The sequence below is a fragment of the Rattus norvegicus genome, chromosome 2, assembly GCF_036323735.1.
Source record: "Rattus norvegicus strain BN/NHsdMcwi chromosome 2, GRCr8, whole genome shotgun sequence".
In the NCBI taxonomy this organism is placed as follows: Eukaryota; Metazoa; Chordata; class Mammalia; order Rodentia; family Muridae; genus Rattus; species Rattus norvegicus.
In genome coordinates, this window is record NC_086020.1 from 188,374,947 (window position 1) to 188,386,982 (window position 12,036).

At 48.9% G+C, this 12,036-nt stretch overlaps 1 protein-coding gene across 1 annotated transcript in view; it reads left to right on the top strand.

The window, feature by feature from the left end:
• The window catches only part of Notch2 (notch receptor 2), a 133,488-nt gene that overhangs the window by 75,611 nt on the left and 45,841 nt on the right, over positions 1-12,036 (top strand). Inside the window, exons 6-10 of the mRNA NM_024358.2 lie at positions 6,270-6,503; positions 7,626-7,781; positions 8,510-8,698; positions 9,826-9,939; positions 10,637-10,750. Of these exons, the coding sequence (NP_077334.2) occupies positions 6,270-6,503; positions 7,626-7,781; positions 8,510-8,698; positions 9,826-9,939; positions 10,637-10,750 (807 nt within the window). The remainder of the gene's footprint in view (positions 1-6,269; positions 6,504-7,625; positions 7,782-8,509; positions 8,699-9,825; positions 9,940-10,636; positions 10,751-12,036) is intronic.

The following is a 12,036-nucleotide window of genomic DNA, read 5'->3' on the forward strand; positions in this document are numbered from 1 at the left end:
GGGAATTATTATCTGGGCTCTATGCTGAGCTCTGGGGATTCAGCAATGAGGTAATGGTTGTCACCATTTATTTCTCTATAAGGTTTCTGGTCTGAAGTAAACAATAGTGGGAAATAATAATCTGACTTTGTATAAAATCTGATCTGTAGGGAATGCCTGACAGGATTAGTAGAGGGTGTGAAAGAGATCTGTTAGTGAGGAAAATTAATTTTGTTTAGGTACAAAAGGTGTCTGGGGGAAGATGACAGCTCAGAAGTAGACTGTAAGAGTTATGTGGGGAGGGCAGGGTAGAATGTTCCCAGGCATTGACACTACTCGTCCTGGTGTCAAGGTGAAGCACTGCGACCACTGGGAGGCTTGGGCAAAGAAGTGGAAGAGCTGGTGCAGAAAACACAAGTGCTAGGATCATATCCCACCAGAGATGCCATCAGAGGGCTCAGAGAAGTAGGTGTCTCAATCCAGTTTATAGGTTATGATCATTCTGGAAGCCCTCTAGAAAATCGCATTGGTCATGATGCAGGAAAGAAGGTTTTTGAGGAGTCCTGAAGGAGAAGTGTGGAATTAGTTCTGTTAACTTCCCTTCTCCCTCCATACCTTAGCCACTCCCACCCTCCCAGGGAGCAAGGGCTTGCACTTCTTCAGGTTGCATGCACACTGTAAACAACTAGTTCCACCACTGTGAGTCCTCTAGGCCTGTACAGTAGCCTGGCTTTTCCTCTGCTCCTTAACTTGAGAAATTATCTAGAGAGAAAGTCTGTAGACTAAAGCTGGAGAAACGCTCTCTGAGGCCTGAAGATAGAAACTCTGGAACTCGAGGGCTTGGTGATTGTGGGCTGAAAGGATGTGTTAGAGGTGACGTAGTCTTGAATTTACCATAGAAAGGAAGGGAACAGGGTCAGGAACAGTCAAACTAAACTTTATGTTTCTTGTGTGAGGATTGTTGTCAAAATTTGTGTTGACTCTTAATGTGCTTGCTGATGCGATGAAATATATTCCCTGAAGATCTTGAAGTCCACAGATGGGGGGCTGGGGACAGCATCTTTAGAGCTCAAGGCTCGGCAGGCCGTTCTCTGTCTCCCTAAGTGGCCTCCCCTCTCCTCATCCCATCCCTGGTAACTGCAAGTCAGAGTGATGGTTTTTGAGTGGTGCGTTGAAAAGTATGAGTTCCTTGAACCCTGGCCTGTTACAGCTGCAAATGGTGCCTGTGGTTACTGGGTCATGGCTCATTTGGCTAGAGCAGTAAGATGGCCCAACTCCTGCAAACCAGCACAGGGCCTGATTCACTACTGGTGGGTGGTGGTGGGGCCTTTCCCTGCAGCACCACCGAGCTCCCTTCAACTCTTCCAAGCTTCTCAGTCCTCCTGCCCCTCAGCAGTCATCTCAGATTCCTTCCCCATTCTGGAATTAACTTCTGTAGCAGTCAGACAGTCCCCTTGTGAGGCACATCTTTCCACTTTGAATCAGTGTTTCCAGTCCTTCTGTAAAGAGCTGTTCTCAGTTGGGCAGGTCAGCATACTTCTCTGGACATCTAGAACACAATCAGGTATGTTGCTGTCTGAAGTCCTTTTCCACAAAGCCCAGGTGTACGTGGCATACATTCTGAAGGAAATGGTAGACCAGACCCTCTCCTTGTGAAACCTGTAGTCTAATGGGAGGAGAGATGAGGGTCTGTGGGACAAAGTTCAGCTTTACCAGGTGCCAGGACAGATGATTGGGATGGTGGCAGTGGTGAATCACGGGGAGATGGGCATGTGGAGATGTGGTTGAGTCAGGAGCAAGGTCTGAGGGATGGTGAGTAGCTGACCCTGTGGATTGGAAGGGGTAGAGAGCATAGGAGGTGCAGAGCCCCTGCCATAGGACAGAACCCAGCATTTGAGGAGCTGCTGGAAGCTGCTGTTGGTCAGAGATGTCTGAGGAGGGCGAGGCTTGTGTGAATACATGCACCGGGACAAGTGAGGACGTTTCCAGTAGCTTCAGCTGGTGTCAGTGTTTAAAGTCTCCAGCCGCAGACTGGCGAGTGACATCTCGGAGCAGATGAGTCGGGGCCTCTGTGGCCATGTTAGAACGACAAGCCCTGCTCTTTTCCTTCCCCCCGAGGGAAGTGGAGACGGCCTGAGCAGCCCGTTGCTCTTGTCCCAGGGTTAAGTGGAGGCAGCCTGCAGCATCTCCAAGTGAAAATTACCGTGGTGATCATTGTGATCATTGTCCTCCGAAGACCCGCCTCGCCTCGCTCTGCAGTCTGCTGGGGAGCTCACAGCATAGTTTGTGTTGACCCAGATGACAGTGTTGCCAAGACTGGGGCTGGGCAGCAGCACAAGTCTCCCTTCCCACTGCACACTTTGATTGCTAGGTAGCTCCTGACTCGGTGTGGTCCCTCTCTTCCTGCTAAGCGTCACCTGTCTTCACTTGACTTCATCCCCTTTACTGCCAATCTTGTCTTTCCCCAACTGTTCTTCACCTGTTACGTGGGTCCAGAGGTCATATTCAAATTTGAAGTCGTAAACCATCTCCAGCCTTTTAAATCCCCATCGGGAGAGTACATTGCCATTCATTTGCTGTCTTTTGAACCTGCCTGTGTTGTGTCTTCCTTCTGAAGTAAGCCTCCTTCCTCCCACAAAGGCAAGCGCTTTGTTGTTGTGGGGAGTGGGAAAAGCTAAATGACCAGAGAGTGTACACCCAGTGTTCCTGCAAATGCCAACATTTTCCCTCCTAATTTCATGACCTCTCTGCTCTGCTGCTTTACTAGGTCTTTATCTCAGACAGCTGGGAATCTCACCGTTCTATAGGAGCTGGGGGCAGGGACCAGTGCTGAAGATGTCGCTGACTGATAGAGCATTTGTTTAGCATGTGCAAGGTCCTGGGTTCGATCCCCAGTACTGCCTGCCACAAAAGGGCCTGGGCTGGGGGAAGGGATCTGGTTCGGAGTTGGTCTGATAGAGGCTTTGGTGTCAGCACTCACTGAACTTGGGAAGCTTCCTCGCTGATGAGCCTCACTTTCTCTCACCGTGGGCTTCTGCCTGGGTTTTCTCTTACTCAATGCAGATGTGGACATGAAGTACAGTATCCTAGGAGACATTCTTTTGGAAATTTCGGAGCAAGAGATTGTAGTAACTATCCCAGCTACTGTTGTCAGCATTTTTGATCATAGAACTTGGTGACAGACTTGTATGAAGGAGGGGAGAAAACTATCAGAAAGGAGCCTAGGAAGTTCTTGTTCTACAACCTTAGAAAAAAAGCAACCTGGTTTGCAGAAAATCACTTGTAAGCTGGTGTGTGCCCTTAGACATCCAGATTTCATGTCCAGCTAGCAGTATCAAATGGATATTCAGATAGAGTCCACTGAAGAGACGTGAGTGCCACCCCTCAAGCACGTTTCCATTTCAGGGAGTGCTGTGCAGCTGTAAGCTTCCCCTAATCCAGCAGAGTGACTCATGGTCTTGGTCTTCACCTCCCTACCTCCCATGCCACTGCCCTTGGGAAGATACGGCGTGTAGAGCTAGTCTGCTATGGTCGGACTCACACCACAAGTCTATGTTAAGTTTAGTGCAAGGTGGACCAGTTACAATCCCAGCCTTCCTGCCCCTGCTCGCTGCCTGCAGTGGCTCCTCTGAGCCTGTTGTTGTTCAGTTATAAATGACATGGTTTTGGTGACAGCTCACAATGTCTGCTTCATTGTAGACAATCCAGCTATTAGTATTGCTTCCCAGGAGTGTCAGGTTTCTTTTCCAAGGAAATATTATTTTACCTACTTTTTCTTTCTTCCCAGTCTCTCTTACAATAGCATGTATAAAATATATTTTTAAACATACAGTGTCTCATGCCCAGATTTAGGCTGCCTCACTAAAGAATGGTGACATGGACCATGCCTGCATTCCACATGTCAGCGTGGTTCAGGGGCAGCACAGCTGTCTGTTTAGTGTAAGTGTAATGGGTTAGACTCAGCAATTACCCAGTTTACACAGCTCTTTACCTACTCCGTGGTCATGTATTAATTTCCTAGCCCTGCCCGAATCCTAATAACACAGCTGTCACTCTTTGAAGTCTCATTTTTGCTAGAAGCAAAAGGGAGCAAATGTTTGGGACCGAATGACATCATCTACCCTGGGGTGGGTATTTGCGCTCTGAGTTCTTCTGCCTTCACCCTGTTGCTCTCGCCTTCTCCCCTTTACTCCTCCCCCTCCCTTCACCACTTCCTCCTTCCCTTTCTTCCTTAGTTATTCACTCATTCAGCCTTTCACCACTTTGCTTACCACCTCACTCATTCACTCCGTTCACCCTGTTATCCGTCCGTCCGTCCGTCCATCCATCCATCCATCCATCCATCCATCCATCCATCGCTTTTCTCTTCCACTCATTGGCTCCCTTACTCCCTCCCCTTCTCCATTAGTCTGTCTGGAGTCATTGATACTTTTGATACAATTGGTAGAGCTTCTTTCAAATCAGGAAACTTGCTGCACACAGAGAGCTTTCTGAGAACTGTGTGCTGCTGGAGGGCTCACAGTCAGCTGACTCAGGGGACAGGAGCCAGCAGTCTGAGTGCCGTGATGGTGTTATACTTCACTCTGCACGTTCGCGTCACCATAGTCCTTTCCTGCCTTAGCCAGTCTCTCCATGCTGCGGCATGGTGTTTTCAGTCCAGTTATGGAAAGAGATACAGTGATGTAACTTGGATCAGATGCCCATCCTGCATCCAGCAGTAGGGCCAGATCATGTGTAGTCTAAGTGCTGTCTCAGAGGCCCTGCAGGTGAAGCAAGGGGAGGAGCAGGAAGGTCTTAGGACAGACCCCAAATATCCACATCCATCCTGTCAGCAAGGTGATGAATGGTCTATGCTGGAAAGACACAAGAAGCCCCAGACAGATTGTTTGCAGCAAGGTAGCAGGAGAGGAGTACATACTCCTGACCAAGTGAGTGTGACAGTTATATTGACTCTGTAGTACAGGGGATGAAGGCCAGACTAGGCTGAAGTGTGGTAGGTCAGACAGGTTGGGTCAAGCTCATAGCACAAGCCTGAAGTGAAGGTGCCACAGCCGGGCACAGGGTGTGCCTTCTGCAGTTATCTGACTTGGGAGGTATTCCGGGGACTTTGGGTAGCTTTAGTATTTTTAATTAATTAAAATTAATCTAGTAAATTAAAAATTAGCTTTGGAGACAGGGTTTCTCTGTATAGCCCTGGCTGTCCTGGACTTGCTTTGTGGATCCACCAGCCTCTGCCTCCCAAGTGCTGGGATTAAGGCATGTGTATTTTTAAAATTGAAACATTCTGTGATTTTTTTTCCGTAGGTAGATTCCTAATCAGAGTGCCCCCCTCAGTTGACCATTGAGGTTGTTTGTTTATTTATGTACAAAGGGGGATGAGTGATTCTGTTGTTGTTTGGTTTTAGAATTTGTTATGATTTAGAGACTTCAGATAATCTAATTTTGGTAGCCTTTGAAGCAAAAACTGGTTTTAAAATAGTTCCAAGAAGACCAGTGTATTAATTTGTTTTATAATCCAGGTGGCCTGAGACTAAACTGCTTTTGTGGGTCATGAACTCGAGTTGTAAGGAATACAAAACATTTCCTTGTTCTGTGCCCAGGGTCCCTCCCATGGTAGCTGGCAACTCATAGAACATCTGTGTGACGCATGCGCACCAGGGGTCCTTTAGTCTGTCAGACAGCACAGTGGGTCTCATTCAGCTTCTGCTGCACTGGGTGGACCGTGCCCTAGGGGGAGACACTTGGGTGGGCCGTGCCCCTTGGGGTGAGAGAGTTGGGTGGACCGTGCCCCTTGGGGTGAGACACTTTTCTATTCTCATTCTTCTTGGCTTTTTCTTTCACATCTATACTTTACTGGGGCTTTGTTTTAAATCTTTTCCCTATATTCTTGTTCATCCTAACTTTTAAAACTGTTAGGAGTCAGGAAGCCAGTCTGGGTGCTGGGAATCAAACCCTGGTCTCTGCGAAGAGCGGCCGGTGAGCGCTCTGGTTGCAGAGCCATCTCCCCACCCTGCCTTCTATTTCTTGGGCCAAGAATTGAGCTAAGACAAGGCACCTGCAGAGTTTGCCTTTACTTGGCTAGCTGGATAAGTTTCCATGCTGTCAGAGCTGCTAGAAAGGCCATTTGTCTTCTGGTTACTGTCATTTGGATAACTCGGGGTCACCTTAAATCTCGTAAGAGAATGCTGTGGGGTCCATTTACATCAGCCTCAGGCAGCTCAATCAAGGGCCGTTAGGGTCCAAATCATTTATGACCTACGGGTCCTAACCCAGCATCTTCCCCCCAAAAGGGCAGTTCTGCACAGAAGACGTGGATGAGTGTCTGCTGCAGCCCAATGCTTGTCAGAATGGAGGCACTTGCACCAACCGCAACGGAGGCTACGGCTGCGTGTGCGTGAACGGCTGGAGTGGGGATGACTGCAGCGAGAACATCGATGACTGTGCCTTCGCTTCCTGCACGCCAGGCTCCACCTGTATTGACCGTGTGGCCTCCTTCTCCTGCCTTTGTCCAGAGGGAAAGGCAGGTAAGGCCAACAGAACAACCGGGCTGGAGGTGGAGGAGGCCGGAGGCTGTGAGCATACACACTCTGGCCTTCTCTTCCACATGGCACCCGCCTTGCGGTCTGGGGAGATCACGCAGGACCATTCTGGAATGCAGTCTGTAGTGAAGTCATCTTCCCTAGACATTCAGCTCCAGGAGAATTCCTCACGACTCTAGCCAGAGAAGCAGCCCAGAAATCCACACTAGATGGCCAATCCATGGACTCAGAGTCGATTTAGGATGAAATACCCATTTATTCAGAAGAGTGTTTCCCCTGTGTTCCTCTTCCTAAGAGACTTGGAGTCCCTTGGAAGAACTCTTTAGCGGGCACCGTTGACCTTGTTTCTGGACAGCATCTAGTTTTAGGAGTAGCAGAGCACTGTTCAGGCAAACCTATTAGAAGACACCTCAGTCAAGAAAACCTTACCTGGCCGTCTTGAGACGTCTTTGTGTTTCTGCCTTTCCCAAAGCCACACTTCTAGCTTGGTGTAAGCTAGACTGGAAAATCAGGTTCCTACCAGTACCCTGCAGAACAGGAAGCCCAATAGTACTGCCTCCTCCCTCCTGCACTTCCTCATTCCTGGGCACTTGGCAGAGCCTCATCTCCCGTCCCCTGGCACCCGATCCAGGAATGTGCTGATACGATTTCTTGGGCGCTGGAGAATAGACAGGTGATGCTGAGTTCCGAGGCTAGTAAGATGGCCAGTGAGCCCATAGTCACTAGGGAATGTGACACTGGAGGAGGAGGATGCCGGATAAAACACTGGAAGCATATTTACAAGAACACTTACCAGAATTTCAGATTTAACTGGGCATCAACTGTTTTTGTTTGCAAATGCTGGTACTCTCCACAGGATATCGTCTTTTTCCTGCTTTCCTCTGCAGATACACACCCTGCCTGAGAGCTCTAGCATAGAACTCCAGCCTGAGCCCAGGTTGTGAGCAGCAGCTGAGGGCTGCGGCATGTCCCTAGTGTAGGATCAGATGAAGGGAATATTGCCTCCAGATCTTGATATTAAGTTTGCCTCTCCTGCTTTTGACAAAGAAAAAGCATTTCTCTAAGAGAGATTTTGTGTGTATGTTCTCTTGCTCTATCCTGAAACAGGGCTCCTGTGTCATCTGGATGATGCCTGTATCAGCAACCCTTGTCACAAGGGGGCGCTGTGTGATACCAACCCCCTGAATGGGCAGTACATTTGCACCTGCCCACAGGGCTACAAGGGCGCTGACTGCACAGAAGACGTGGATGAGTGTGCTATGGGTGAGTGCCTGGCCTCTCTCCTGGACCTGGGCGCTGTGTCTGCTCAGCAGTGTTTCAGTGGGAGTGTTTTGTACTTTAGCAGCTGTTACACCCAAACCTTGATTCCTTTTTCCTGTTCTATGCACATAATTTACAGTCGACCTTTCCTGTGCATGCGTTCTGGGAATTAAGTGCAATGGCAGGTCTAGACTTGATTCTTTTTTTTTTTTTCTTTTTTTCTTTTTTTCGGAGCTGGGGACCGAACCCAGGGCCTTGCGCTTGCTAGGCAAGCACTCTACCACTGAGCTAAATCCCCAACCCCTAGACTTGATTCTTAATAGAAGCTCCTGAGCTAAGGTGACAGCTCAGCTGTTAATTATGTACTATGTTTGCAGAAGACCCAAGTTCAATTCCCAGGACCCACATCAGGCAGCACACAATTCCTTGCAACTCCAGATCCAGGGACTGTGACCACATCTTCTGGCTTCAGACATACATACATACACATAGCTAAAAAGAAATAATATTAATATAAAGTCCTACCTCCATAAGGATTTAAAAAAACAGCACAAATTTGGAGATCGCTCCTGTCATTTCTTCCTATAAATTAACAAGCAAACCTGAAAACAGAGTGATCTTGTTTAATTGAAAATGGGGCCCTTGCATGGTAGACTTCAGACTGCCCTCCATTATCCCCATTTGTGGAAACTCTGGCAAGGGTCCTGGTAACTGGTTCTTATGTGTTACAGCCAACAGTAACCCTTGTGAGCATGCAGGAAAGTGTGTGAATACAGATGGCGCCTTCCACTGCGAGTGTCTGAAGGGCTACGCAGGGCCTCGCTGTGAGATGGACATCAACGAGTGTCACTCAGACCCCTGTCAGAACGACGCCACCTGCCTGGATAAGATTGGAGGCTTCACCTGTCTCTGCATGCCGGGTAAGCAGCGATGGCCAGCCGTGTACAGGACTACCCACTCCCTGCACTACAGCTATGCCAGCATGTGCTTCCCCTGCTGATTGAACAGAGCTGAGTCCTGAACCCTCTCCAAGCCTCAACACTGCAGAGAAAGAAGAGACAACTGGGATATAGAGCAAAGCAGACCAGATCAAACCAGAGCACCCTGTCACCCTCCAGATTCACATAGTGGGAAGCCTCAGAAGCCATTACTCGCTAAAACCGTCTAAACCTTCAGTTTCCTGATGCCCTGATGGATTACATGTGCCATCCCATCTCACTTATAGAATTAGACGTTGGCCACACTTAATGCACACTTAATTCTGCTTGCCCAGAATGAGACCCTACCTTAGTTATGTCCTCGGGTGACTGACTCCTCAGTGGACAAAGACAGAATGACATAACAGCACAGGTCAGCTTTTCTGTTAATGATGGAAGCCAGCATGCTAACCTCAGAGGGAGCTCCTCCTAATCCTGATCTGCACCTCAAGTTGCACCACTTCAGTTGGCCTTAGGAAGAGAGTGGGGGGGGGCCTCCAGAAATTAGAAGTTGGCCACAGAATATGGGGAGTCCTTGTTTACATGCTGTGTCCAGGGGTTAACCCTTGCACTGGTCACTTTTCTTGTCACTGTGGTGCTATACCTGACAGAACCAATTAAAGTACCATAGACAAGTCAGTCCATCCTGGCAGAGGAAGACATGGGGCAGGGCGTGTGGTGGCAGCTCCTCAGATTTTGGTGGGTTGAGAGGCAGAGATAACAGAAAGAAAAACAAAGCTAATTATTGCTGCTCTCCCAGCGAGGCTGCGTCTCCCACAGGGTTCCTCTCCTCCTCACGCTGCACCAACTGGGACCAGGTGTTCAGGCACACGACCCTGGGAGGGGTATTTCACATCCATCCCATCCCTGCCCCTTCACCTCGGAAAAAATGTCTTACGGCATCTACATTTTGTCCACTACTGGGACTACTCTATCATGTGAAGACTCTTTTTCTGTGAGGAACTGCTCATGCTTGCAAAGGTTTTGAGCTATCTCTGCACATTTGTGCTTTCTTGGCTAGAATGTCCCTTTATTTCTGTCTGAACTGCATGTGTGGTCCATTTGTTCAGGTTTCAAAGGTGTGCATTGTGAACTGGAGGTGAATGAATGCCAGAGCAACCCGTGTGTAAACAATGGGCAGTGTGTGGACAAAGTCAATCGCTTCCAGTGTCTGTGTCCCCCTGGTAAGTGCCAGCCACCTGCCCCTGTGTTCTTCCAAAACACCAAGCCAGCTGACCACAGGAAGGGGGGAGGGGTGGAGTGAATGTGTGTGGGCCAAGCATGAGGAAGTCGTTAAAGCGGCTACTTGGGAAGAGACTTTGTGTATGCTGAGGTGGGGAACTGTTTTAGCCAGTATGTCTTCCAAGTCTCTTGTGGCCCGAAGTCCAAGTCTGTTCTTGAATGGCCCCTGACCTCCCTGTCTGTGTATATATTTCAGAGTGCTCACACCTCACAGAAGTGCAAGATTTTATTTTTTCCTCGTGAGTCATATTTCTAAATCCCAAGACATTTGTTCCATTAAGTCCAGGCCGGCAACAAACGTCAGATTTTTCCGAGGTCTCTGCCTGTGCTGATGTTGAAGGCATGCCAGCCTACTGCTGTGGACAGTGGCTTTTCTACTCAATCTCCAGAGTGAAGGTCCTTGCAGTCTGGGGCTACAGTTACTAGCTTGAGACTCCACCTTTCCGTAGTGTCTCAGTTCTTCTTGCTTCCCCTGGAGATGGTGCAGAGCATTGGGTGTGGAACCCCAGTGCCTCTGACCTCCAAGCTTTGCCTTGGTGACCCCATGGCATTTGCTCTGCTAGTGATTCAACCCACTGTTCCAGTAAAGGAAGATGGGGTCAGTCTCTGATGTGTCTGTCACCTTGGTGCCTCTTCCAGGTTTCACAGGACCAGTGTGCCAGATCGACATTGACGACTGCTCCAGTACTCCCTGCCTGAATGGGGCCAAGTGCATCGATCACCCGAATGGCTATGAATGCCAGTGTGCCACAGGTTAGTGTCAGCACGCTCCGCAGCCCTTTGACAGACGCTCTATCATCAGGGCCAGCAGGGCAACTGTCTTCCACTAGCTGCTCAGTGGGTAGTGCCTGAGCCCGGGGTCTGCTGCGTCTTCTCACTGCTTCCTGGCCTTCAGGGCAGGAAGGCGATCCACACTTCCTCCTTACATGCTGCCTCTGAATATCTTTCCTCCCCACCCAGCACATAGGTACTGACTATGGTTTCTGTCTTACAAATCTGAGTCTGGAGACCAGAGATGGAGTCTCAGCGCCCTTCCAGGAGCGTTATGCTACTAATATCTAAATACATACTCAAACAACAAACAAGTCATGAGGAGAGTCACAGCATGAGTTAGAAACAGGCTCTTAGCTTAGGCATTGTGCCTCTGATTCCTCTCAGGTCTCAGGAAGCATACTTTGTTCCCACGGGGGTGCAGAGCTGATGTCTGTTGTAGGTGTGGACTCTGCTGAGTGGCCTCTTCCTCTTAAGAGTGACTGCCTCCTGTTGGAGCTGCTCCAGACACTTTCTAGTCTGCTTCTGTGGTGCACGACCTCACATTAGTGAGGTTAGGTCCTAGATCTCATGTTTAAAGGACAGGAGGGGGTTGGGGATTTAGCTCAGTGTTAGAGTGCTTGCCTAGCAAGTGCAAGGCCCTGGGTTCGATCCCCAGCTCCAAAAAAAAAAAAAAAAAAAGAAAAAAGAAAAAAATAAAAAATAAAGGACAGGAGGGCCTGAGCTGCTCAGCGGCAACGGCACCTACCTCACAAGCCTAGAGACATGAGTCCCCTCCCAGGCCTCATGGAGGGAGCTTGTCCCCTGGCTTCCTCATGCCTGCTATGGCATGTACACACCCATACCACCCACTGAAACATAATACATTAAAAATAAGTATAAAAAACAAAAGGGAGGAAAGACCTGAGCCTTTTAAGAAGAGGTGGGATGGGACATGGATCGAGTTATACCTCAGTTGTGGCACGCTTACATATCTCATTGTCTTTTTATAAGTGGATCATTTTATTTAATGAGTATGTATTTAGAAATTAGCATAAGACTCTTGGAAGGGCTCTGAGACTCCATCTCTGTTCTCCAGACTCAAATCTGTAAGAGAATATGTGAAACCATAGTCAGTACCTGTGTGCTGGGTGGGGAGGAAAGATATTCAGAGGCAGCATGCAAGGAGGAAGTGTGGAGCGCCTTCCTGCCCTGAAGGCCAGGAAGCAGTGAGAAGACGGCAGCAGACCCCGGGCTCAGGCACCGGGCATTTCAGTTCTACAAACGCC